The 27932-nt window shown below is 47.9% G+C and overlaps 1 protein-coding gene across 4 annotated transcripts in view; it reads left to right on the top strand.

Moving 5' to 3' along the window:
* UCK2 (uridine-cytidine kinase 2) overlaps positions 1-27678 on the top strand; it is an 83189-nt gene extending 55511 nt beyond the window's left edge. For 3 of the 4 annotated variants that reach the window (XM_036867782.1, XM_036867788.1, XM_036867797.1), the window contains 6 exons: positions 1861-2020; positions 2849-2945; positions 9735-9877; positions 15844-15941; positions 18198-18246; positions 19608-27678. In XM_036867782.1, coding sequence (XP_036723677.1) covers positions 1861-2020; positions 2849-2945; positions 9735-9877; positions 15844-15941; positions 18198-18246; positions 19608-19747 — 687 coding nt within the window. In that variant the 3' untranslated portion in view covers positions 19748-27678. Of the gene's footprint in view, positions 1-1860; positions 2021-2848; positions 2946-9734; positions 9878-15843; positions 15942-17450; positions 17694-18197; positions 18247-19607 lie in introns of those variants that run through there. The other variant, XM_036867807.1, reaches the window with a different exon arrangement.
* The last annotated feature ends 254 nt before the right edge of the window (positions 27679-27932 follow it).

A 27932-nucleotide genomic window follows, 5' to 3' on the forward strand; every position in this document is an offset into this window, starting at 1 on the left:
ATGGTTTATCTGTGAAATTAAGTAGTGTAACTTCCTTATATGCTTTCCTGGCAGTGGTGGGATTACTATTCTTAGTAAAAAAAAAAACACATTTAATGTGTTTTAGCTACAAATAAAAAAATACCATTATTTGAATAACCTGATAGATTATATATATCTGGCTCCATGAATCCCTGTTTTCATTTTTGTTCTTTGGACTTCTGGAAGGAATTCTATCTACTAGTGAAGGCTGCAGGTATAAACGTTGCCCTCTCATAGCCTTGTGATGTAAGAAGCAGATGGAAGCTAGGAAAAGGAAATTATGGGCCTATACATGTTTAAAAACTTAGAGGTTTTGATTGCATAGAACCTTTGATTCTGTTGTAGCATTTTCATTTTTGAATGTAGTTTAAGTCATGTGCAAGCTTTATGCCTTCCTGTGATTCTTTTTTTTTTTTTCTTTTGGCACATCTGTAGTTCCAAAAATCCTAAGTAGTTTTAAATGCTTTTTTGTGTGTTAATGTGTAAAGGTGTCATAAAATAATTTTCTAATAATTAACAGTTGAGTCAAAATATTTTTCCCCCACAGATCCTTATAATATGGCAGTGTGTTTCACCACGTGTACAACAGGACATATTGTGCAAAATAGTTTTTTTTTTTTTTAACATCTTTATTGGAGTATAATTCAAAATAGTTTTAATTTACACTTGCTAGTACAACAGGAATGACCAGTTTTCCTTATGCTTGGACAAATCAAATACATTCTTCATAAGAATTTTTAAAAGTTTCCTGGTTTTTCCCTGTAAAATCAGTTGGTAAAATAAGTTCAATAGTAAGGCTTCTAAGGCTGAGCCCAAGAAACCTCTAACTGCTCATTTTTTCATCGCTTGTAATTAGGTCACCCAGTTCCAGAGGGGGCTTGAGTTACAGCTTCTAGAGGTTTTGTAATGTAGACATTCTTATTTTTCAAATAATCTTTGTATCAAATGAAAAAAAAAAAAGAAAAGAGTTATTTGGTAAATACAATCTTTCACTATCTCATTCTTTTGAATGCACTTGGTTTTATAATTTTCCTTTTACAAAGAGCGTATGTTATTGGAGAGAAAAGGAGTCAGATATGTGTATTACTAGCAACACAACACAAAGCACGTAGGTTTGAGTTCATCTGGAACTGGCATCCGTACTCTTAGTTGGGATACCCCTAGGTTGTTTCAGGTATTGGTTATGTTTATGTCTCCAGCTCTAAAAGCAGGGGCACAGATGTGTGACAAGGCTGCCCGGGGTACTGTGAGGGCGATGAAGTCCACGGCTCTGGACCAGAGCAAAAGAAACAAACAGAAGTAGGATGGAAGCCATGACCTTGGCCTTACCGCCAACCAGTCAAGCTCTCTGCTATGAGATTCCTTTGGCATAAAGAGATGTGCAGGGGCTGTGAGATATCTAGCAAATGCCCAGTCACTTCATGACCCAGAGGCCCTTTGGCCCATCAGCACAGCCTCAGTGTGCCCTTTCCCCACTTTCTGCTGTCTTTTTTGTGTATCTATCCCAGGGTGCAAGCAAGGAAGAATAAAATAGTGTCACCTTTTATTAGTAGCTTTGGGGAAGGCTTTATGGAAGAGGAGTTAGAGATTACTGCCCTCCTCCCCCTGCCTTCACTGTGATACCTGAGCGTAGTAAATTGTGTTAAGGAAAGAGAGGAAGAGACTTTCGGGGCCCCTGAATTCCTTCTCAGCAGACGTTTCCTCCCTTCCCCTAATGCATCATCCAAGATATGGTAGCCTTGGGGTTCTTCCTTCCAAAGGCCCCCTTGCTCAGGGCGCACACATCAGCTCAGTGACTGGACCTCCCTTATTCCGTGGTGTTCCCTTCTCTCCTTACAGTCTTCCGTTTGTGCTAAGATTGTGCAGCTCCTGGGACAGAATGAGGTGGACTATCGCCAGAAGCAGGTGGTCATCCTGAGCCAGGATAGCTTCTACCGTGTCCTCACTTCAGAGCAGAAGGCCAAAGCCTTGAAGGGCCAGTTCAATTTTGATCACCCGGGTGAGTCGGGGCATTGAAGGGCGTGTGGGGGGGGGGGGATTGGTTGAAGAAGTTGCTTAACCTCTCTGTTTCCCATCCACAAAATGGAGGACTGATAGGTACCTTGCGGGCTTGCGGTGGGGCTTATAGGAAAGAAACACTTTGCAACGCATCCTCTGGTGCTTGGCGCCTTAAATACTGATAGAATCTGTGTCTGAACAAGGGTGACTCTTGGAGAAGCCTATTACTCCAGGTGGGCCAGACACAGGTTAGCGCACACACACAGCTGGTTCTCCCGCCTCCTGATCCACAGCAGCCTGTGTCACACCCTCCCGCCAGCACCCAGCACGTGCGTGTACATGGCTCGTGTGTTAAACTCACCGACTGGCAGAGTGGGGTGGAGGGTCCAGGATGGCGGCCTGAATGGTTTTTGCCCTGACGGTCCCAGATGAGCACACTGCCCCTTTAGCTGGTTTGGAGTTCTTGTAACTGTGGAAGTCAAAACTTGGTGTGATGCGTGCTGCAGTCCCCTAGTTGTGACTATGCTTTCCAGGTTATCATGTGCTGGATTTAGAGAGGGGAGAGAGATGTCTGAGGCCAGAGATGGAATGGCAAGCCAAAAAAAAAAAGAATCCACTTTTCAGAACTCATTTATACACTTTGGTTTGAGATGCAGGGAATTCGCATTCTGCTTTGGGTAGAAATCTGGCTTTTTTGCGGGGAGGGGATGCTTCTCTAGAGTGTGATACACATATGTGAAATAATAGGTTTATAGGGATGCCCTGTTCATCATTATAGGAGAAATCATTTTACAATTAAGAAACATCTTAATAGTTTGATTTCCTTCAGATGCCTTTGACAATGAACTCATCTTCAAGACACTCAGAGAAATCACCGAAGGGAAAACAGTCCAGATTCCTGTGTATGACTTTGTCTCCCATTCCCGGTAAGTGAGCTGCTCTGGGCTGGGGATTATTACCTGTTGCTCCCCAGAGCATCCCCAGAAGTTCCAGGCTTCTTCCCGCCCCCACCCCACCCCCCGCACCCCCACCGCCCCCATGTGCCTGGTGCCCACTGCAGCCTGTCAGTGACAGGGCGGTGGCATCAGCATGCCTGTAGGTGCACGGCGTCAGGAATTCATCCAGGTGCTTCCTGGAACAGTCCAATCATGATCATCATGCTCTGTTAACTCTGAAGGGATAGATTTGTGAATTTGGACTCAGGTGAGGGACTGCGCATTCGTCCTCACCCACATGCCCAAGCTGTTGTTCCTGGAACAAACGCAAGGGGGTGTGGTAGAGGAAAAACAGGAAGAAGAAGAAAGGAAGCTGTTCTTTCTGCTCTCCTGGTTTACTTGGGATCGAGCTGTGTGGGGAGGTGTGAGGGCACTGGGGTCACCAAAGACTAGACCCACCAGAGAGCTTCTCAATCACGTCAGACCTGTCCTTTCCATTTGTCGATTTTCATGCTCCTAATAAGGAATAGCAGAGTGGCTTGACCTCCATTACAGCCTCCTTCCCTCTTGAGTGGTGGGAAGGGGCTTCTGGAGGACTTCCCTCCTGCTAGCCAGACCCCGAGCTCCTTCAGAGCTACACAGAGCTCTCTGCTCACTTTGTCTCCTTCGGGGGACCTCCCAGGCACACTCGACACTCCTAAATGGTGTGTCACACCACGTGTAGCTCCTTAGTAGTGGCTCAGTAAGTGTCGTTTTTAGCTCTGGGCTCTTTTGAAAGTTTCTCCCTCCCGCTTTTCATTTTCCTTCTTGGTTTCTTTATCCCACTCTCTCTTGAGTTGATTTTTTAAAAATGGGAAATTAGATTTCATACCAAATATTTCTATAATTAAAAACAAATGTTTCTATAATTAAAATGTTTCTACTACCAAATGTTTCTATAATTAAAAGCCCGGGGCTTCCCTGGTGGCGCAGTGGTTGAGAATTCGCCTGCCAATGCAGGGTACACGAGTTCGAGCCCTGGTCTGGGAGGATCCCGCGTGCCGCGGAGCGACTAGGCCCGTGAGCCACAACTACTGAGCCTGCGCGTCTGGAGCCTGTGCTCCGCAACAAGAGAGGCCGCGATAGTGAGAGGCCCGCGCACCGCGATGAAGAGTGGCCCCCGCTTGCCGCAACTAGAGAAAGCCCTCGCACAGAAAAGAAGACCCAACCAACACAGCCAAAAATAAATAAATAAATAAATAAAAATTTTAAAAAAAGAAAAAAAAAGCCCAATCTTCATCTCCCTGTGTGTTCCTTTAGGACACATCTCCGCCTTTAATGCAGTTAGCTCACATGTTGTGTGCTCTTCTCATGAACTCTCTCAGAACTTGAGGGTGTGGCAAAGATTCGGTTGGAGGAGGAGAAAAGAGAGAGCACATTGTGATGGAAAGCCGGGCTGCTTTGGCTCTCACCTTCATCCCTCACTGGTAGCTACTGAAGTACTTCCTACTATGGACCCGATTCTGCTGTGCAGGACATTCAAAGAACAAGATATGCCTCCTATATCAAACCTCTACAGACTGTGCAGGAATAAAGGGGTGTTTAGAATAGGGAACTGGAGCTAACATGAATAATGAGGGGGCTGGGAGAGCAAAGATCTGGGAGGCCGCAGCCAGAGAATCAGAGACATTCGTCCCCAGTGATGGCAGCCTGAGCTGCCATCTGGAGAAGAAGCTAGGTTCATGCAAAGTCCAAGAATCTGCTGCATCCATCCGGGCCCACAGCCTCTGAATGGGAACTTATGGAGTGTCTGCAGTTTCCTTGTCTAGCTATTATGATCTCCTAAAAATTACAGATTTTGTTTCACTTTCATCTTCTTTTTAAATTTAATTTTAAAAATTTATTTTATTCATGTATAGTTGATTTACAGTGTTGTGTTAATCACTTTCATCTTCTAGGTTTTCCATTGGCAAAGTAGCTGGGACCATATAGGGAAAGGGATTCTGGGAATTGTAGTTTCTAGCCTTGGGGGAGTGGTGGTGATGTCAAGTTGACAAGAGACAGTCTAGCCCACCACCTCTCAGGTCCTGGGCGGGGTACTGCTACAGAATTACAGTGCAGCCTGACGACTGAGGCACGGGGATGTGGAGGAGTAGGAGGGAAGAAGGGCTGGATTATTTAGTGCAGGTTGTGTAAAGGAGATGATATTTAAGCTGTGCATTGGAAAGCATGAGAAGTTGTTGGGAAAGGGATTTCCAAGGTGATGGGTAGGGAGGCATTTCAGGGGCAAGCTTGGTGGGGAATTGCAGTAGGTTAGGTGTGGAGGGATGGGGGTCAGTGTGTGGGGAGAGCGGCAGGAGGTGGAGGAGGCTGGGAGGCAGGCAGGCGTCAGATCAGGAAGGACCATGGACCCCAGGGCCAGAGGACAAACGTGTTGGCAGTAGGCATCCATAGATGGCAGTTATGTAGGAATGGAGAGGTCATTCTGGTGGCAGGAACGAGGATTCACAATGCTGTTTATGAAGCCCTTGGAGTGGCCCAGGTGAGAGACTGATATGGGGCCGATGGAAGGGAGTGGAGTGAGGGCAGTTGGCAGGAGTCAGGGCCTGACCAGTGTAGTCGGGGGGCAGGAGGTGAAGAAGAGTACGTTGTGCAGCACGAGCTCCATCCAGTTCACGTATTAACAACAACAAAAAAACCCCTGCAGAGTTGCCCATCCAGATGTGTTTCCCTTTTTTCTCCAGATTCCTCTCTCATACCTTTTATTTTAAAATCCTGTTCTTTAGTGGCCCAGAGCCCATCTCTTGCATGAAGCTTTGGAACCACCTAAGACCACAGCAGTCCCCCCCAACTCTTAAGGGCCACTTGTGAGGGACCCAGCTGTCCAGGGTTAACTGATCCCAACCCACCCATGGGCCTTTCATGGTGACTACAAACAAATGTTGGGCTGAAACTGAGAAGTCACCTATTCTCTGTAAATACCTTTCTCTGGTCTTCCCCTTCTTTATCGTAAGGAATAATTGTCAAATGAGAAGGTTGGGCTAGGTAATCCCAAATGCTCTAATACTCCAGGTTTCTTATGTGAACCTCCCAGCCCATCTCTAAATTCCTAAACAGAATATTGCACCATAGGTTCCTGGCACATCCTGGGCTAGTAGGTGCTCAATAAATGTTGTTTTTAGCTCGAAGCTATTTCTAAATTTTCTCCCACCTAGACCTACATGTGGACTTGGGAAGTGATTGATTTCAACTTTTTGGGGCACCACCCACAGAGCAGGCAGTTTGTTCTCCTTACTGTCCCAGGACTGAAGAGGCATGACTGTTGAGTTGGAAAACCACCTGTTCCTTTTTAGTGTTTATCAGTTAGGCAAGCTGATCAGCACTGCCACACAGTGCCAGTCTGGGTAAATTAGCACGGTCATTGCACTCACTCTGTGTATTCCAAATGGAGCCCTAGGAATCCCACACATGTGTTTTGTTTCCCAGCAGAGCCTTTCTGCCCTCTTCTTGGCCCAGGGCAGCTGCCTAGAGTGACTCATTATTTCACTCACTCGTTGATCCTTTTTTCTATCCATCTTGCTTCTGAACTCTGCCCAGTTTGGTTCCTTATCCTAAACCACAATGAGCACCCTGTTTTCCAGTACCTGACATTCTTCTAGGGTTGGCGTGTCTCAACCCTGGCTGCACAGTAGACATACCTGGGGAACATTTTTAAAAAAGGGCTGACATCTTGTCATTTGCGACAGCGTGGGTGGACTTAGAGGGTATTATGCTAAGTGAAATCAGTCAGACAGAGAAAGACAAATACTGTATGATTTCACGTATTATGTGGAATCTAAAAACAAATGAACAAACAAGAAAACAGAAACAGCATCATAGATACAGAGAACAAACGAGTGGTTGCCAGAGGGGAAGGGGGTAAGGGAAGAAGAAATGGTGAGGGAGATTAGGAGGTACAGACTTCCAGCTATGAAATAAATGAATCACAGGTATGAAGTGTACGATGTGGGGAATATACTCAATAATAATAATGTAATATCTTTGTATGGTGACAGATGACAACTAGACTTACCATGGTAATGATTTGGAAATGTATAGAAATATGAAATCACTGTGTTGTGTACCAGCAACTAACGTAGTATTGTATGTCAATTATACTTCAAAAAACAAACTCATAGAAAAAGAGATCAAACTTATTGCTACCAGTGTGGGGAGTTGGGGGAGGTGGGGAAATGGGGAGATGGGCTTGCAGGGGAAGGGAGAACTAGATAGTCAAAAGGTATATACTCTAGCTATAAGATAAATAAGTACTAGGGATGTAATGTACAACATGATAAAGATAATTATCACTGTTGTACGTTATATATGAAAGTTGTTAAGAGACTAAATCCTGAGTTCCTTCACAAAAAAATTTTCTATTTCTTTAATATTTCTTTTAATGTTTCTTTAAATATTTCATTTATATGAGATGATAGATGTTCACTAAACATTATTACCATTATTGTGGTAATCATTTTATGATGTATGTAAGTCAAATCATTATGTTGTACACCTTAAACTTATACAATGCTTTATGTCAATTATATCTCAATGAAACTGGGAGAAGAAAATGTAAATTTAAAAAAAAAGAAAAATAATTAAAAATAATGTATCAAATATGGAAAAAGAACATTGCTTCTAGAAATGGAAAACACAATGGCACGTTTTTAAAACTCAGTAGACATATTTAGCAGCAAAATGGACCTAAAAAAACCCAGTTCAAACACTAGGGGATTGATCTGAAGAAATCATTCATTAATGCATTAAGGAAAGAAAAAGACAGGAAAAAAAACAGAAAAGAGATTAAGAGATACGAAAGACAGTGAAAAGACCTGGAAAATATTTAATGAGAAGGAAAGAAAGAGAATAAAGGCAATATCTGAAGAGACAGTAGCTTAATTTTCCCCAGAACTAATGAAACTCACTAAATCCACAGATTCAAGAAGCCCAGCAAATCCCAAGCAGGATAAATAAAAAGAAATACACAAGTGAGTTCTACTTTTTGGAATTGGTTAATATTCCATTGTGGCCTAACAGTTAATTTTTGTGCCTGCTGCAGTTGTATTTCCAAGTTTTGTACAAAGTTGTGTGCACGCACAAACATACATGCTTGCTAACTGTGTTATTCATACTTTCCATTTCCTTCTTTATTGCTACTTCATCTGTCAGTTTCTAAAATACAGAAGTTAGGCGTCTCTCCAATACCAACGTGGATGCAGTTTCTCCTGGTATTTTTATCCGCTCAATATACTTCGAACCTCTGCTGTTAAGTAAATAAAGTTTCATGACTTAAAAAAAAAAAAAAAGAAATAGCTGGGGAGCTTTTAAAAAATATCGATGCTCTAGCTCCACCCCAGACTAATGAAATCAGAGCCCCAGGGGAGTAGGGTCCAGGTATAACTATTTTTAAAAGCTCCCCAGATGGTTCTGTGTGCATCCAGAATTAATACCGCCATCCTAGAGAGTCTCCTAATTGCACTAACCTGGTGCTTTTCTGCTGTCTTTTATGCTCCATATTCTGCCACCTTGGTAGTTGCTCCAGCAGTGCTGCCTTAGAATTTAGACAGGAACCCAAGGGACTGAGCCAATAAAGAATCAAAGCATGTTTATGGGAAGGAAGTCCCTCCTTAGTGGCCAGCTGCTGCTGACTTCACTGTGTTTGCACAGATAAAACCTATCATCTTAAGGAACTTTTGAAATAACTGTTTGGTTTTCTTCACAAATGTTTCTTCACAAATGTCTGCTAGTTAGGGTGAGTGGTAAACCTTGGAGTGGCATCATTACTTCCCTTTTAGTGAATTTTGAGGTAAAGTGCAAGGTGGTTTTCCGACAGAAGCAAAAGATAAGATTGCAGTGAAAGTTGAGACGGGGCGGAGCTGGACCCCAGCAGGTCCCAGTTATCCATTTGGTTTCACTCCCCTGGCTTTTGAAAAGTCGTGTTGACAGTAGTATCTGCCTTGGGCTTCCCAATCCTGTGGGTAGATGGATGAGGTAATGTGTGTCCCTGCTTTACTGATAAGGAAGACAGTTGTAGGAGCCGGGCAGAGCCAAACCTGGCAGGACTGGGACTCTTTCCCTCCACAGAAATCCTTTCCCCTTCCCACCCTCTTACCTAAAGCTTTCTTTTCCCCTCCCTCCATCTGCCCCTTCCTTCTTCCTCCCAGTTGCCTCAGCACTGGGGGAGGGGGTGGAGTTGTTGGGAGAACACTGTGAGTTTCTGTTTTTGAAAGTTCAGAGTGTTAGGTTCCATAAATGCCAGGACTGAGAGCATTCCTGGAGACGCCTTCGGAGGGAAAAAAAAAAAAAAAGTGATCACATCTTCTTTTGTCTGCCTTTATTCTTCATTCAACAGCAGGTTTTTTTGTTTTTTTGACCGTGCTGTGTGGCATGTGGGATCTTAGTTCCCCGACCAGGGACCGAACCTGCGTGTCCTGCATTGGAAGCGCAGAGTCTTAACCACTGGACCGCCAGGGAGGTCCCAACAGCAGGTTTTTTATTCCAAGGAGAAAGGTGTCTACCCATCTGCTTTATGGCGAAAGCTCAGAAGAACTGGTCACAGGAGACCTTTGCTCCAGCCGTCCTGGTGCTCATTCTTGGGTCTCCCGTGGTGGTGTGAGGGCTCTGTAAGGCTGTGTTAGCTAAACCCTCTCAGCGCCCTTTCAGTCAAGGGGCTGGGACCCCAGACTCCCAGACAGCTTCTCTTGTTTCCTCCTCCCGGGCTCCCCCCGCCTGGCTCGGCCCATCATCTGCTCTGGTTTGCAGGAAGGAGGAGACGGTTACCGTCTATCCTGCGGACGTGGTGCTCTTCGAAGGGATCCTGGCCTTCTACTCCCAGGAAGTGCGAGACCTGTTCCAGATGAAGCTTTTCGTGGACACAGATGCGGACACCCGGCTCTCCCGCAGAGGTGCGTTCCAAAAGCCTCTGATGGCCCTGTCGGTGGCCTGTGACAGGCCCCTGCCCTCCCCTATTCTGGGGCCCGTGCCTTCCCCGAGGCAGCCTCGTGGCTGCGTGGCCCAGCCCAACTGAGTCAGTCTAGTCCCAGGGATGTCCTGCTGCCCAAACATTTGGTGACATCTGAGAAGGGATTAGTCACTTATTGTTTCAGGTAACGAAAGGCTCGTGAGGTCACAGAGATGACATAAGAAGTTTACATTTTGGTTTTGCTGGGGAAAAGTTTGGTTAAATGCTCAGGTCCTTATGATTTCCCCACAGGTGTCAGAATCAAGATGGGAACTCACTGTAGGACATCTGGGGGGGGTGGCAGGAACACCCTCTGCCTGAAACTCTGGGCAGCTGGTCCCACCTGCTCGCTTCTCTCACCCTTCGCTTTCCGGAAAGTTCTGTGGAGGTTTGGTCACTCTGTCCACCCAGCTTGGGAGCAAAGTCAGTTGTTCTCTCTGCAGGTCTTCCTTCCGTGTGTGCTGAAGACACCAAACTGCTTGCTGGTGGGAGAGCGGAGCCTGTGAATTCAGCTCTGCGGGACACGAAGCAGAGGGCTTGCTTCCACCAGAGAGCTTGGGAGGCTTTGTGGGGGAAGTGGGTTCTGGACTTGGATGTGGCGGGGTGATGGCGTAGGCAGCCCAGGAAGGCATGTACCGCAAACAGAGACACCATGGCTTGTTAGGACTGTCTTGCTGATCTGGACAACAGGTAGGGCTGTCGCCCGTGGGTGGTGTGAGGGGCAATGGAGAGTTGGGGAGAGATGAGAAAGGTTCCTAGCAGAGTTAGAGCTGACGGGACCCCAGCCAAGGCAGTGGGGTGTGGGTGACTGAGGAGGGGGATGAAAGCTGACTTAAGGTTTCAGTCCCCATCGTGCGGAAGAGGAGTGACACAGGAAACGCCAGGGTTAGCTCCTAGTCGCAGAGCAAGTCGTTGGCAGAGTCAAATTTCATAAGCTCCAGCCCAGAGCCTTCTGACCTCAAAGTCTGTGAAGTTTCCTCTTTTCCGGTTCATGAAACAGATTTTTAGTTTATCCAGTTCAGTACTCTTGTCACAAGAACTATAAGTGGAAATGGCAGAATCTAGAGAAATGACTCCCTGGGTTTTGCCCTCCTAAGAAGTAATAGGAGTCACACTCTATTAAGTCAGGGGAGCTGTACTTCCCCTCCCCGGTGGTGTCGGGCAGGGGGAGTAACCTGATGGAAAAAAGGAGAATTCTAGTCCCAGCAGAGCCCCTTGCTAACTTTGTGACTTTGGTGGCTCTTGTGACCTCCCAGGCATGGGTTTTTTTATTTAAATGGGTAATATGAAGGGGACAGGCCTGTGTTTTAGGGTTACACAGGCCAGAGAAGAATTGCAAAAAAAAAAAAAAAAAGAATTGCGTGATCTTTTTTGACAGAGAATTGAGGCTTGAGCCTGACAATTGCTTATGCATCTGCCCCAGGGTCTGGTTTATCATCTTCATCCACAAACCCAGGTCCTACCTAGGCTGATCTGCTCGGATGTCCATATTAGCTTGCCAAATTTGGGAGGCATCACTGGGGGGAAAATTGGAGTCAGATGAACTGGACTTTTTATTTGTTTGTTTGTTTGTTTATATCCATCATCAATTTTGTACACATCAGTGTATACATGTCACTCCCAATCGCCCAGTTCAGGACACCACCATCCCCACCCCACCGCGGTTTTCCCCCCTAAACTGGACATTATTTAAATCCTGGTTTCACCATTTAGTAGATGTGTGACCTTGGGCGGATTATGCTTTAATCTCTCTGTACCTTATTTTCCTATTGGTTGATCATGTAAGGATTAGTTAGTACTCCTGAGATAGTTGTGCCGATCAGAGGTAATGCAGGTAAAATGCCTGGTGGTGGCATTAGTTGATAAATATCAATGTGGCAGATCAGAAACCTGCTTCACCTGAGATTATGATGTTATGTTTTCCGAGTGTTCTCTCAGGACTTGTCAGAACCTCTGAGTAGTCATGTCCTCAGGAGCTGGTGACACCTGGGCTGGTACCATCATTAGTCCAGCAGGTGGTACTAAAGTCCCAGGGGATGGAGTGATGCCTGAGGGAGGAGCAAGTGCAAGAAATTGCACAGGAAATTAGAACCACGTTTTGTGGAGTGGCAACATCCTTGGACTCTGATTCACTCAAACAAATAATCCTAGGGTAGATTAAACAGAAACGTCTCCCTCCTTTTCTTGTCCTGAGATCCTTATGTGAAATGGGGGAGAGACCTGAGGTGATGGTGGCCTTCTCTGGGGATTTCTTAGGGTCAGTTCTCTTCACCCCCTGCCTCCCCTGGTGCCCCTGGGGCAGGTCGCTGCCTTCTTTCCGTTCCGCTGTCTTGTCATGTCACCCACTGCTTAGTCACTCTCAGCAAAAGCTGTTTCTACAAATTCACTCTCTGTCCACCTAGGACAAAAAATATGCCTGGCATGTGCTTTGTGGGTAAGGGAGAGGGAGGGAGGGTTAGTCGGGAGCTGTGGGGCAAAAGAACATTCCTGGAGACTTGAGTGAGCGCTATGATTTCACCCGTCTGTGGGTTACATCCTCCTGGGCACATTCCAAGTTGACCCTCGTGTGGGAGGGAGGTCTGCATCAAGTCTCATAGCCTTGGAAGGGCTTCCTTCCTTCCCAGGGACCCCCTTGTATTTCTAGGGAGTTGGTTTCCTCCCAGCAGAGCTTGCCTTCGCCTTCCCTCTCTCTGTGAATTTAACCAACCCTTGAATTAGGGACAGGGAAGACGTGAGGCGGGGGCCCTGGGACTGCTGACCCCTAGTCTCTCCCGCCATGGCTCTCTGTGCCCAGTTTACACGGAATTAGGGCTGCAGTGAGCCTTGACATAGTCAATGTGTTCTTTTACTAGGGTAACACATCTCCTCAAGGAATTTTTTAAGTGAATTGACAGCCGTGGAGGAATTGTGTTTATTCTGGGTCCTTCTACGTTTGGTTCTCGGCTTTGGCTGATGCGAAGCAGCACTAGCTGATTTGGAAGGGCTGAGTGGAAGCCAAGCAGGGACGGGTAGACCTGTCGTTTCCTGCCCTTTACCCTGCAGGGCCCCTCTGAGAGGGCCTATACCAGCCCAGCAAATATGCCAGGGTCAGAGTGATGACGAGGAAGCTGGTTCTAAGTCCCTGGAGTTTCCGGTTTGTGCCCAGACCTTGTTCTGACTTAGTTGTTGGCTTGGCCCCGTTTCCTGACTCTGAGGAGGAAGGCGTTTCAGTGCAGTGAACTGGCTGGCCCCGAGTTGTCCTTGGCTTCAAGAGGGGTCCCGTCTGTTTAAGGTAATAATTCGATGGAAGGCTCTTGGGAGCAGAGGTGGGCGATGCCTTCTGGTTTTGCGTGTTCCCAGCGTCTGGGCAACATGCCGACCCACTGCCATCTCCTTTTCCAGGGTGGAAGCTGGAGGATGCCTCCTCCCTGTCTTCCTGTTTCTCCCTCTCCATCCTGTCTTCCCACGTGTCCGCCCCCCACTCCTGCACTGCAGCCCCCGCCCACCGCCCCCCGCCTTCCCAGCTGCTCTGAGGGACTCCCACCCCCACTGGGTCCAGCCTGCTCACCTGAGTTCACAGTTCCCATCCTCCCGATAGTCTGCTGTCTCAGGGAGCCATCCCTCTCCCAGAGCTTCCTCAGGTCCTGTTGTCTTCATAATCATAGAAACTTAGGCTTATTGAATACACACCATGTGCCAGCCACGGTGCTGAAGAGTTTTATGTATATCTCCCTGTCTTCCTAAGTGACCGCTTTGTGAGAAAGTTGCTATTATGGGCTCTGCTTTACAGTTAAGGAAAATGAGCTCCAAAGATGTTAAGTAACTTGTCTAAGACCACAGAGGTAGTAGTTAATGGAGTCAGGATTAAAACTGGGTCAGTTTTGCCCCCATAGCTGTAGCTGATGGGGCAAGAAGTGGCTTTGGGCTTCAGCGGACGCAGGTGTGACTCACCTGCGTTCACTGCTTTCCCCCTGGTACGTTCCTGTCTCCCGTGACATGACAGGTGATGCTCTCGGGTCTGCAAGGCACAAGAGAGCTGCAGGCCTGGGCTGAGGGCAGTGGCAGAGCGATGTGAAAGGGGAGTGTGTGTGTGTGTGTGTGTGTGTGTGTGTGTGTGTGTTCTGGGGGAAGGACAGGGGTTCCCACAGTGCTGAAGCTGTCAGCAGTTGTGTGAAATGCACGTCTTGTGAAACAAACCCGGCATCAGGCTTTTGCAGGGCTTTTGAGTCAAAGCTGCTTAATAAGCGCGGGCGTGTGTTTGCTTTTTTCCCCCCAGCTCTGATACCCTTTTGGTCTGGCTTCCTTTTTTCTTTGGACCTTATCTGGAGACGTGTGAAGAGCTGGAGGCCGCACGGGCTGTGTGTTTTGGTGAGCTCAGCCCGTTGGCCTGAGTGCCCGAGCTCTTGGAGGCCTGTGGGGCTGAGCCACGTGGCACCTGTTGGGGCTCCTACTTGGCCGAGCGTCCCTGACAGAGCAGCGGCGGTGGCAGCTGGAGCAGGGCCCCGTGTCCAAATGCCTGAGAAGACCATTTCCTGGCTGGGCTGGGTGCACAGGCGGCAGGGTTTGTGAGGCAAATCCTGACGGTTTTGGGACCAACCAACCGTTTTATTGCCAGGGCTCATGCGGGGGAAAACTCCCTGTGATTTGAGGAGCCGGTAGAGAAGTCAATGGTGATAGCAGTATATTTATTACCCGGGTTTCTGGAATGGGGTCTTCCTGACAGTTTTCTAGCCACCTGATCGTGCAGACTTCATGCCAGCCTGGGCCATAACCACAGGCTCTCCCTGTTACCTGCGCTCCCCCACGTGCGTGTGTTCCTGTGTGCACGCCTGTGTGTAAACACAGAATTATTTACAGACGTGGCTTTCCAGAAATTCACTTAGAAGTATTCCCTATGTTTGTTTACAGCGAGTTTCATCCCACACTGAAACGATTACCTGAGAAATGATTGAGAGGAGCTGAGAGCCCTTTGCAAATGATTGTAGATGGATTTGATACCCTTTTGGGGTGGGAGGGAAAGAGTTAATAGCCAAGATTGAAAACATTTGTAGGGACGGCTGTTTTTGATTATGGGACTCAAACTCACTTGCTGAGTTTGGGGGAAACTCAGGCCCAGGGAGGTTAGTGTACAGTGGCGGAACCAGGATTCTGAATGCTTTTCCATGTTTTGATGAAAGACTGTATTAAAAGCAGTGTTTGTTGCAAGTCCCCGAATAACAGCCCCCCCAGGAGGAAGAAGGTAGAAGGTGGTGAGTTTGGGTCCATCTGGGCAGCTTCACAGCTCCAGCCCACGGTTTCTTACACCATGGTTTTCTCATCTTTCACTAAGAGGTCTTCCCTTTGCAGACCTCTGTGCTTGAGGTGGGCAGGAGTGGCTGGCCACAGCTGGGCCCTCTGCCCCACTTCTACCCCCTGTAGGGGCTCAAGTGTGGGTGGGAGCCGGGCAGGTGGAGGTGGCACATCAGCAGAGGGTTGCCGTCCTGAACACAGGTAAGTAAGTGTAAGGGTACGGGATCAGGGTGGGCAAAGGAGAAGTCTCCGGGCAACCCGCACCCTTTTCCAGGAAGCCCCGCCACCTCTCTGGGTCCAGTCCACTTCCTATTATGCGTTTGTCCTGCCTTTTTCTGGGGTTCGCAATGAAGTTTTATTTGGGTCAAATGTTGCTTGAAATCAGAAGACTATTGGCCTTTCCTGGACAACCTTTTGCTTTGGAGAGCATAGCTGGATTTGACCGTAGCAAGACGTGAAAATGCAACTTGTTTTTCCCAAAGCTGCTGCTGACTGGCTCTTGGTCAAGTCTCTCAGGAATCCGGCTTGTGAATCATCCAGAGTCATTGTGAAGCCTGTGTGATCCTGGTCGGCCTTGTGAAAGGCGGACATGCATTGACTCATGCACTGTTTTCTTGATTCTTGTTTTTCCTTCTCTTCTAGTATTAAGGGACATCAGCGAAAGAGGGAGGGACCTTGAGCAGATTTTATCTCAGTACATTACATTCGTCAAGCCTGCCTTTGAGGAATTCTGCTTGCCAGTGAGTTGTGTTCTTGTTTTTCATTGAATTTAGTCTTTAAAATGTAATCAAACAAATAAAGGTCTGTAAGTTGAGCTCCCTGGCTGGGACTTCACTCATTCCCTCCTCTATCTTCAAGTCCTAAGAAAGGGCAGCCTTTGGCGCTTTGTTTCCTATCACTGTGTTCTGCAAGAGCTCTGTCCTGCCACTCTTTTTCTGGGGTACCCCTTCAGGATCCTGCTGTCTGAGTCCAGCAAGCTGTACACTTCTTGCTTGGTAGGCTCATGGTGTGAGACCCTTTATCGAGGGTGCATCAGTATCCAAGGATAGACTCAGCCACTTGGGTCTTCAGAAGGTCTGTGATGGTTGGAGTACTGGTGTAGGAGGCCTCAGCTACAAGGTATTCCCTTCTGAATCTCTTCTGCCACTACATCTGAGCCCCGTTTCGAGCTTGTCATTGGTCCCTGTGTAAGTTCCCATTTGGGAGGTTCGCCATATTGGAACAGGCTTCTGTACTTCTGCCCTAGCACAGGCTCTGTCAGGCCTCCCCACGGCAGCTGGGAACTCTCTAGTGAGCTGGCTTTCAGAGAAGGAAGGGTGAGGGCGGGGGAATTCTCAGCTTTTAGCGAATTAACCCTCAGCCTAGGAAACACCCCAGCTTCCTCATGAAAGACAGGCGAACGTTGAGGGAAGGCCTCAGGGACATGAGGTTTGGAGTGGTGAGGTTAAGTTCTGAGAGAAAGCGAGAGAGGTTGGGTCTTCGTCTGGCCTTGGGTGATGCCTTCAGGGAGATGAGAGGTGTAGAGTGTGGCCGAGTGTGGGGATTTCTCTGCTTCTCCTAATAATTAACTTCTTTTTCCTCTCGTGGAAAAATATGATCCTAAACCGTCTTTCTTTCTTTCTTTTTTTATTTTTATTGGAGTATAATCGCTTTACAATGTTGTGTTAGTTCCTGCTGTACAATGAAGTGAATCAGCTATACGTATACCTATATCCCCTCCCTCTTAGACCTCCCCACCATCCCAGCCATCTAGGTCACCACAGAGCACCGAGCTGAGCTCCCTGTGCTGTGCAGCAGGTTCCCACTAGCTATCTGTTTTACACATGGTAGTGTATATACGTCAGTCCCAATCTCCCAGTTCATCCGCACCCCTCCCCCACCCATCCCCCCACCCCGGGGGCCTCTTTGTTTCTTTAAGTCTGTTAGTAGGTTTTGCATCAAAACAGACTTGACATTTGTTTCAGTCAGGAACCAGGCAGGCTTTGAGTCAGCCTGAGTAACGCTGATGCCCTGTTCATTCCCCTGGAGAGGATTGGGTCACAGGATTAGGTTTCTGGGAAGAGGGCAGAGGTGGCTGTGGAGCTGTGCAATTCTATCCATCCATCTGAGGACCTCTCCTGCTCTTTTTAACTTAATAATAAGAATACAAAGGAAACTGATTACTGGACATAGATTAGAGTTTACTGCCAACTTTCTGCTGTTTAACTTAGTTGTAATGGAGCTAAGAATTTTACATAAATATTTTCTAGGTTGTTCTACCTGTTTCTCCCGTCCAGCCACTCAGCTCAGGGAAGAGCAGCTCATTCCCGCATCAGCCAGGAACTTGGGCCTGATAAACTGTCTGCCTGGTTCAAGTTGGGCCTCGGTCGCGATTCAGCAGTTGTGGCGTGGAAGCTGCACAGAGTAAAGATGCCCGTGTCCTAAGGCATCGTTTATGTGGTCTCACCAGGGCACAAGTTATTTGTAAAATGGTCCACAAAATGTCAGTAAACTTTACAAAAAAAAAGAGAGTCTGTGGGCTTTTTTTTCTTTCTTTCTTTCTTTCTTTCTTTTTTTTAAGGCTGTGTCATAACAGAGCCAGGGAAAATGGTCATCAATGGCGATTACTTTTTTTGGGGTTTACCCTCGTGCTAGATAAACTGTGTATAGAAATCCAAAGTGAATTGCTCCCCTTTAAGTTTGGTTTTACTAACCGATGGTTTTCCTAGTGGTGAAGAGGCAATTATATATTTGGTTTCAAAGACCATGTTCTCTGTGCAGATTGTAAGCTGAAACAATGTTAAATGCTAATGAGAACTCAGGGAAAAGCCAATTTATTATAAATTAGATAAAATGGATAAAATGTATTAGGTTTAAAGCCACAAGCTGCTACTCTCTGGGATTGGTTGGAGAAGGCTGGCCCTTTCCCCACATTCCCTTAGAGAGTGGCTTGGGCCAGCTTCTCTCTTTAACACATTGTAATGCATTTAATGCATTGTAAATATCTTTCTCCACAGACAAAGAAATATGCTGATGTGATCATTCCTAGAGGTGCAGATAATCTAGGTGAGTCCTCATGGGGTGCCATCCCATGGGGCATAACTTCTACCCTTTGTCAGTTATACTTTGGGGTAGGATGTGGTAACCAAACAAGGCTCTATAGATGTGGGTGAGCCACTCGCTGCTGCTGTGAGCCAGAAAGGTATTTATACCTATGCGTCTGGCCTCCGGGACAGGCCCCTGTGAATATACACGTACATAAATGGGGACAGACGTGAACTTGTGCTTCTCTGGCAACAATCAGAGGGCAATAGATTACCTTCTACTGTCATTTCCAGTGATGATACCTGGCTGCCTTGTATCTGAGGCCATTTTTTAGCAAAAGCAGATTTCCTTCTTAATCTAATTTAGAATGACCTGCCACTAAGGTAGCCTTTCCTAAAGGGAAAGGGATTTCTACCACTAATGCATTTATGCGTTAGCTTTGACTTGTCTAGAAAGTAGGACTATCCCTGGACTTAGGCATAATGGGGCAGAGTTGAATTGTGAGAAGACCCTGTCTTCTCATTCTCTTTATCATTTATTTCAATTTTCCTCTGTTTAAAAAGTTAATTTTTTGCCGAGCCTTTTGGGAGTTAGTCACAGCAGTGAAAATTTCACTGTATATTTCTTAAAGACACAGCCATTTTCATTTACATAGGCACAATGCACCCATCACATCCAGGACAATTAATATTGACTTAATCTCCTTAACTTTCCTCAGCCTTTCTTTGTTTTTTATGACACTGATATTTTTGAGGAGTACAGGCCCATTGTTTTGTAGAATGGCACTCAGCTTGGGTTTGCCTTTGTGTCCTCATGATTAGCTTCAGCTTATATAGTCTGGAGAATACCCTGGGGGAGGGGTGTTCTTGGGGCATCACCTCAGAGAGCACTTGATGTTTATCCCATTTTTGGTGATGTTAACATTGATCATTTGCTTGAAGCATATGATTTATTTCCAAGGCTAAGGAAAGAGAGTCCCATTTGACCTTTGGAAGAGAGGGCCTTCTGTGGGGTCCCTGTCCTTGGGATGGGGAGCTGCATGGGATGGGGACCCAGTGGAAGGGTCTCACAGCTAATTGATGGTGTCAGAGCGAAGGCCAGACCTCATGTCCAGAATTTGGGTCGATTGCTTTCATCCAGTCCGTGCCTCTGATCGCGTCCTACATTGTCCTACTCCGAGAATGCCCCTGCGGGGGTCATATTAGCCCTGATGGAGGCTTGGGGAGGTGGCATGATCTGCTCGCAAGCGGCAGAGCCAGCTTGCTGGAACAGTTTTTAGCCTTTGGTTCCTGAGTGCCGTCCACCCAAACAGACATACAGCCCCACAGACGTGCTCCCACCCTCCCCGTGTCCCTAACACTCTGCTGGTCTCTGCCCCACAGTGGCCATCAACCTCATCGTGCAGCACATCCAGGACATCCTGAACGGAGGGATCTCCAAACGGCAGACCAACGGCTATCTCAATGGCTATACCCCTTCACGCAAGAGGCAGGCCTCGGAGTCCAGCAGCCGGCCGCACTGACCCCCGTCTCCTCAGCCCCTGGCCCCGATCTCCAAGGGACAGGAGGAGGGGGCAGGAGGCACTGTGCATCTATACATATGGTTTCCTATGACATTGCTGTATTTAAGAAAACACCATGGGGATGAAATGCCTTTTGTTTTTTTGTTTTTTTTTTTTTTGGTACTTCGGAGCAGCGAAATGAAACAGAACTTGACCCTGAGCTTAAATGACAAACTGTGCCAACTACTACTGGTGATGCCTAATTATGACTTCAACGTGTAACCAGTTATAAATACATATATATATATATAGAAAAGGATCTATTTTTGTGTAAATGTACAAATACTGTACAGCTGTTTGCCGTAAGTATTCTGCAGGAGGGCCTGTACTTGAGTGTTTTGGGGGCTGGAGCTGGAGTTTCACCAAAGGGAAGTTGCCTGGTGGGTTCCAGGTGGGACAGGCTCAGGCATCTGGGAGGGAGGCTCACGGCTCGCGGCTCTCACTGTCTGTGGGACTCGTTGGAAGTGGAGTTTGGAACTTTTGATCACTTCCCTTGCCAGATGCCACCTTCTCGGTGCTGGAGCTTTAGGATAATGTTGATGAGAGATCCTCTTTTCTTTTCTGTTTTTTTTTTTTTTTTGAGTTGAAATTAGGCAAGACCTCAACTCAAAAATCAAACTCAGGGAAGGGGCCCACTGAGGGGAACGAGTCTTCTGCGTTTTCTTCTTGCCCCTGCCCACCTCTGACTGCTCTGGTAGCTCCACGCTTCCTTCCTGACTCAACCGCTTCTCAGTCTCTCCGAAAGCCAGAGCTGCCTCGCTCTCCTTCCCTGGTGGGGATGTGATGGGGTCGCTTCCTGATTGAGTGGGGAAGGAGGGAGTGGGACTATGCCTGTCGTATCGTCTGAGATGCTGGTGCTTCCCAGGGAGGTCACCCATGAGATTCCTTGGGCTGTCCCCCAAGCTGTGGAGTGCACAGTGGACCTTGCAGTCTGGGCTTTGGTTGAGGACCTCTGCTGGCAGCCTGCCCCTCACAGGGTGGCAAGAGAGCTCTGCCGTGTAGGGAGCCTGTAGCTTTTGTTCCCCGAAGCGTGGGGATTTGCAGCGAGGTGGGGATAACAGGGACCGTCACTGGCAGCATCACAGCCACATTGATTGACTTATTTACCATGCTGCCGTGTCACATGGCAGCTGCCGGGCACGAGGGGCGGGGAAGGGGAGTGGCGTTTTTAAGTCACAAGTTGGAGTCTTAGGCTGAAAACGTTTGGGGTGGAGAATTCCAGCTTTTCCAAGGGCTCCCTCTTGGTGAAAACTTCCTTCTTTGCAAGAAGTACAGATTCCTGAAGATTCCTGGTGGGGAGGGGTGGAGGAAGCAGGGGACCAAGCGAGAAGGAAGAGGTGTGATTATAGAGGCCTAAAGCGTCACCTTTTAACTGCAGAAGAGCCAGAACCTTTTCACCTCAGTGTGGACCATCTCAGTGCTCGGTAGGCTATGCCCTTAGTTATGCCCTTGTGACTGCCACAGCCTGAAACGTTCTGGGGAACCCTTCTCCTTCCATTGCTTTCATAGCCCCTTGAGCCATTCAGATAAACTGATGCAGTTAACTCTAGTCACACGGAAGCAAACAGCACCATGCGGTTTGCTTCCCCTTTTCTGGACTCCATTTGACTCTTAACTCTGTTGGGCTGTGTCAGAAAGTCAAACCTAATCCCCAGCAGGGCTCTGCCACCCCTGAGACCTTCAGGAGACTGTGCTGCAGGCTCTGAGGGAGCCCCCCAAGGGCAGCAGCTGCCTGGTTGGAGAAGGGGAGGCTCCCGGGGTGCCTGCTCTGAAGGCCGGTACCTGGCGGGATGGCCAAGCTCCGGAGTGCGTGTTTCCGAGTCAGTATTGGTTATCTTTCCAGTCATGCCTTGTGCGGTTCTGAGATGAAGGGCAGATGGCAGGCCTGGATTAGGATCCTGAGGACCCAAGGGTCTCCTGCCTTGTTGGGTGGGGCCTGTCTGTGCTCAGGGGAAGCCCGTCCCTGTCTGGGAGAGCCTCGGCCCTTCGATGGTAGCATGGTCAACTTTACTTGAAGCTCCCAGGTGCCAAACCATTCAGTGCCTTGGCTGTCTATCCCACTGCCTCGGAAGATGGATTCTTCTCATCTCTGAGCCTTGACTCACTTAGCCGCTTCCTCATCTACCCATGGTGTTGGGACCAAGCCTCCAGTGTCTCCGAGAAGCCCTGTCCTCGCTGGAAGCAGCTCTAGGGCTGCCCTGCCTCTGGGTAAAACCATCACCAATTCTTGGTGTCTTGGTTGGGGGCTCACTGGGCCGTGCTGACGACTCCTCTGGTTCTGTGACATAGTACGTCTGGGGCAAGGAGGGGACAGGAAGCTCTGCCTTTGTGTGGTGACCCCAGCGTTTAGCCAACTGAGTATCTGAATTTGAGCTTTCTATGTGGCAAGTCCCGGACTTGGTATTTTAAGAGTCACTGGATCTCTGATTCCATTGGAGAGTCAGATAGAGTCATTAGGCCAGAAATCATGACGTGAGTCATCTGGGTACCCTTTGCTGCCCGGGGAGGCGATATGGATGAGCAGAGCGGGGCAGTGTTGGTCGTGTGTACATAGGAGTCCCCTGGCTTCAGACGTACCCGGTGGTGCTTGCTTCTCCCAGCTGCGCAGGTGTTGTCCGAGGACCATGTGTTTAGGGAACAGGCATTGTGTCATGGGAAGGCCTGGTCCCATGCTCCTTCACCCCAGTGGAGCTTCTGCTGCCCTGGGTTTCTTGTTCTTGGGCAGCCTGAGACCAATAGGAGCAGAGAGATGGCAGTGTGTGTACGGAAGATGCAGTGTTGTGACCTCAGGTGTCCTTTGATTTGGAATGGTTAGGGTAGGCCCTCAAAGAGGCAGTGGTCTCTGAAGAACAGGCTGGGGAGGGTGGCAGGGAAAGGTCTCCGGTTCACCCTTCAGAACCTGTTGTCTCTGCGGCAACCCACTGTGGTCTTGGCTGCTGGGCAGTCAAGGACACTGGCTTCTTGCCTCTCCTGGGCTGGCTTGGACACTTGTCTCTGTGCCCAGGGTGGGTTGCCAGTCTCATGAGGCCACTAGGTCAGGCTAAGGCTTGTGTGCGGGAGGGACTGGAGCCCAGCTCGTTTGTGTATCACCTCCTTTGCTGTCCTTGTGTGGCTTCCCTGATTTAACATCCTTGACCTGCACTAGGGCCCGAGGCTATGGGAGGGAAGTAGTAGCCTCTTGCAGGGAAGTGTTTTCCTCTGCCCTGGAGTCTCCCACCTGCCTGTCCACAACCGTGTGGGCGAGGCAGGCTAGGGAGGTTCTGGGTCCCAGGGCTGGGCTTCTGAGAAGGGCTGACTGGACCTCTCTGCCACTCCTCCCCTTCACCCTGACCTCAGGGTGGAGTGGGGAAAGTCTCGGTGTCCGAGCAAACGAGAGGGAGAGCAGGCTGGGGAAACCATCGAGGTGAGCCTGGAGCTGAGTCCCCTCTGTTCTTGGTCTCTGGGCCTTCTGCGGCCCTCCCGGGACAGGGGGCTGGTTACAGGTCAGCATCCGGCCACCCTTAGAGGCAGTGAGTGCCTAGCCAGTCCTGCCTTAGGAACAGGGTGAGTAGGTAAATAAAGACGTAGGCTTCTTTTTGTCTTTTAGATGCTTGCGCTTCCCCCTTTTCTTTCTACTGCCCTGCCTTTATTGTTAGCAGTTACATAAATGACCACATACTCTGTACTTTGCTGTAAATAAAGACTGAACAGAGAAGAACCCACTCTTGCCTTCTTTGTGGTGCTTGGGCAGGAGGAACAGTGGCTGAGACCAGCGAGCTGATGGGAAAGTAGCGCCTCCAGGCCTTCGCTGTGCGGATACGGGCACCAGCCTGCTGTCACTATGCCTGCCCTCCTGGGCTGCACCCAGGTCACCATGTGTGCACTTGTGCGTTTCTGCTCTGCTTCCGAAGCCGGGTCAAGGTCCCTGGGAGGCTTCTCTTCGCTGGCTCTGGCTGGCTCGGCTCCCTCTGAGGTCATCCGGTTTGTGCAGTCTCCTCCCTCCCTGCCCTCCCTTCCCCATCCCTTCCTCAGCTTTCACAATAAAAGCCAGAACAAAACCTTCTAAATAAAGAAAACTTTATTGGGGTTGGGTGGAGGAAATCTGACATTATGACAATGGGAACAACTTCAAGTTGAATACACATACATATATGTGTGTGTGATTACCCTGGATGACTATATCTATTTAGTTTATAGTCATACATCAATCAAATGCAGATAATCATCTATCTCTTGTTACTGAAAGATCTAGGTCACCCACCACCGAGGATTTTAAAATAATTAAAGTAATTGGCTTTTGTGCTCTTTGTAGCACCCCTTCCCCCCGGCCCCCCCTTTTCTCAGCTTCCCTTTCATCCCTTCACCTGCTGCCTCCCAGGCACCAAATGACCCTCATTGATGTGCAGAGTTGCCCTGCTATTTCCAGCCACTTGTTCCAAGGACAGAGGCAAATCCTTCAAGGAATTCAGATCCAAAAGAACTTGGATTTAAGAGGAATCCATCCTCAGAAGGCCGCTGTGTTTTTACATAACACTTAGGTGTGTATTATCAGGCTCGATTATTACCTGCAGGCAGATGTAGACGTGAGTCATGGTTGTGCAAGCCGCTTTAGCTGTGATCCAGTTTGCTCTGTGCATTGCTCTCACATTTCCCCTATCTGTGGACCACGTCTGGAGTTGGATGCTTTGCTTGGGACTCTGCTCATTTCTCAGAATTCAGTTCTGCTTCCTTGTTGTAATTTGAGGCACAGTTGTGCAGGCCAGTGAAGCCCTTGAGTGATTTGCTTTGCCTCCCACCCGCCTGTCACAGCATCCTTTGAGCCACTTTCTGCTCTGCATCCTGGACTCACCCTTTTGACCAGTGAGTGCTGCTTTAATCAAACCACATCGGCTCAGACCGAAAGAAACCTGTTAGGACCTGCATAAAAGTTTTAAAGACAAGAGGTGGAGAAGGAGACCTAGGATGTGGGAAAGCTTTGAGAGGATGGGACCATAGGGATTGATTTCTGTCATCGTCTGGGGCTGGGGGATGTTTAGATTTCTATTTTAAAGCAGAGTTTAAACACATTTGCTAAAACCCAGAATGAAGTTACCCTTCCTGCTAAATCTTGGGCTATACCTGCATATATGCTTATGTATCTTTTCAATTACACCGTGAACTAAAATAACAAACTAGCCAACTGAATCAATTTGAGCTAGGACTAAAGATTTATCTAGACATATCTCCTCAGATGAACGGATGGAGCTTAAGGGTGGGAGAACATGAAACTGTGCCTTACACAAACTCATTTTTCGCACAGTCCAATCCATGCTTGGCATCCCCTTTTACAATGAGGATTTGCTGGGACTAGGTCAGTGGTGCCTGTGATGCAGGGGATGAAAATGGCCTGGGGTTCACCACGGTGTTAAGTGCTGACTGCCCTGGGCCAGGGAAAGCCAGCCTGGCCTCTGCCTTACAAGCTCATGTGCTTCATGGGGTTTTATCTGACAAGCCCAGGATGCTCTCACTAAGGGAATTAGAGTTGAGGATATTTCCAGATTCCTCTTTATCAGTGGGCACCATGTACAACATGTGCTTTCTTTTCAGTTCTTGAAATTTCCCAACTTTCCTGATAACACTCACATCAGACTTTTCCAGCCTTCAAACAGTCCTGCAAAGTATGTAAGGAATGTGGTCCTGCTCCAGTTCTACCGAGGAAGCTAGGAAGTAGGACATGCTGTAGGAGGAGGCTGCCTGGTGCGTGTCTGCCATCTAGTGGTGGAACTCAGTTCTCAACGGGGGTGGGGGGATGCCTTGGGTTGCTGGACTAATACTATTTGCTTGGCTATCACGGTTTCGAAGAGAATGGTCAGAGGGCCTAGAAGTCTAACTACTGATGTGATTTCTTTTTTTTTTTTTTTTTTTTTTTCCTGGAAGATCTTTATTAAAGCCTTCACTAGGGCAGGTAGGAGCATCAGCTCCTACTTCTTAGTTTCTCTGTTGCTGCAGTCTACTCTAGTGGTTCCCCAAGCTGGCCATCATCATCACCGGGGCTTGATAAAGACACTACTGTGATCCACTCCTGAGAATTCTGATTCTGTAGGTCTAGGGAGATCTTTTATAACAGACTACAGGTGAGTCAGATGCATAGGCAGAGTTGAAAACCCAGGACCTTGTGTATTTAATCACGTAGACCGTTTAAATCTGTGATGTTCACCAGCACTGGGGAGCCCATTTCTCCCGGAAATGTCATCTGTGCTGTTTAAAGCCCTTCGCTGCCTGCATGGGGACTGGAAAGGGGGATTAAAGGCTTCTCAGAAGCTCATTCAAGTCCAGCACTGCCTCTTAGGTTGTAAGACACCCCCCACCACCCCCAAAACCCGGCACCAGGGGACACTAAACTACGGCTGCATGTCTGCCCTGGGAAAGTTCCTAAGATGTCCTGGGAGCAGGGCAAGCTTTTAGAAGTCATCTAGCCCAGTGCCTTCAAGCATGCTTTTAGTCATGGAGCCCTTCATGAAGTCTTCCTTGAAGTCTAATGTGGAAAGCAGAAAAGCAGCTTCTCCCTTGAGAATTCTCAGGGTTTTCTTTGAAGCCATTGAAGTCAAAGCCCTTCATTTTACAGATGAGGAACCTAAGGCCCAGAGGCAAAACAACTGGGTCCGGATCCTACTACTCACTGGGCTGTAGGTCTGCAGTGGACTTGATTTCAGGGTTTGAAACAAAAGTTCCTCCTCCTGTAGTCCTTTAGAGCTTCTCCAGGGCAGGCGTTGGTGGCAGAAGTTGGGGCGGACCACTGCCATTGGACTGATTCTTTTTGGCAGCTACAGGAAGAAGGACCTGGGTGGGTGGAAGGCAGGAGAATGAAGAGAGAGAATCGAACATCTTTTAAAAATTGTATTTGGTTAGTTGGGGGTCAGCTGAGTTCTGTAAAAGGGATTCCACCTTCTGCTCAATGATTTCAGTGTTGTCTGGCTTCAAGTCAAAGGGAGACTTCAAGCCTGTTGGGCGAAATCACTGTGGAGTTGACAGATCTAGTGTAAATGTTGACTCTTTCACGTAACGGCTATGTGGTCTTGTGCAGGCTGTACTCTAGGGATAAGGACCCCTGCTTTGCTCAGTGTTGAATGAGAGCTTGTACACAGGCAGGACTGCCTGCGTGTAAAGTGTCCAGGGAGTGGCGGCTGTCCTTATACTCTTAGTAATTGGACTGCAGTGGGTGAGACTGAGTTCCTAAAACGCTTTTTCTTAGTAGCTCAGGGCATCTGGGAGAGGCTGGCTGGCTTGGGGAATAATTCCTAAACCAGATTTCTCTGTAGCTACTGCTGGAGCCCTGCCCCAGGGCTAATCTCAGAGTTGCTGGAGGAGGGTTTAGCAAAACCACAATAGGGTATTTTGATGCAAAGACCAACCCAATAGTTTCAGAGATTTAGCCCGCCCCCAGGGCTATGAGCCTCCCAGGCTGAAACCCACCCATTTCTGGCCCTCTTGTTGACCCTGACACCTCCCAGGGGTGTGTGAGGCTCAGAGATGGGAGTTGGATTCGGGGATGGAATAAGGAAGGATACCTGTTGTACATATCATTTAGTTATTTTAAATGGATCCAAATACTTGATGATGTGCTTTTTAGGACCTCAAAATGGTGAATATCCAGAAGCCTTGGCACCAAAACAAAGGGGTCAGATATTTTGTTCTCTTGTTCTATAGCTGAAGATTCTGTCTGTGGGGCAAACAAGCTGAGGGGGCACTGGGCCTCTCCAGTGGGACAGCCTATGTTGTCCTAGCAGCCCCTTCAGGGTTAGGGGTCCCCCCTGGTACTCCAGCCAATGAACGTGCCTTGTGTTTCTTGATTAGGCTTTTCAGTCTTTTTTTGTGCCATGGACCCCTCTAGCAGTCTAAGGACACCTGTCAGAATAATGTTTTTACACGTATGAAATAACATCCAAAGAAATTTAAGAAAATAAATTATATTGAAACACAGTTACCAAAATATAAAAACAAATCTGTGATACGTGTGCTTCTTTATTAACACATCAAATAACAAGATTCAGTGACAGGTCTAATAACTACTACATGGTATCATAGTGATGAAACTAAATCGTATTTTGAAATTCTGCGGCAACTGTAAGGTGTTAGGAACATAACTCTGATTTCTATTGCTGACAAACAAGTCCAAGTACAACTAATA

Source organism: Balaenoptera musculus, chromosome 1 (genome assembly GCF_009873245.2).
Source record: "Balaenoptera musculus isolate JJ_BM4_2016_0621 chromosome 1, mBalMus1.pri.v3, whole genome shotgun sequence".
Classification (NCBI taxonomy): Eukaryota; Metazoa; Chordata; class Mammalia; order Artiodactyla; family Balaenopteridae; genus Balaenoptera; species Balaenoptera musculus.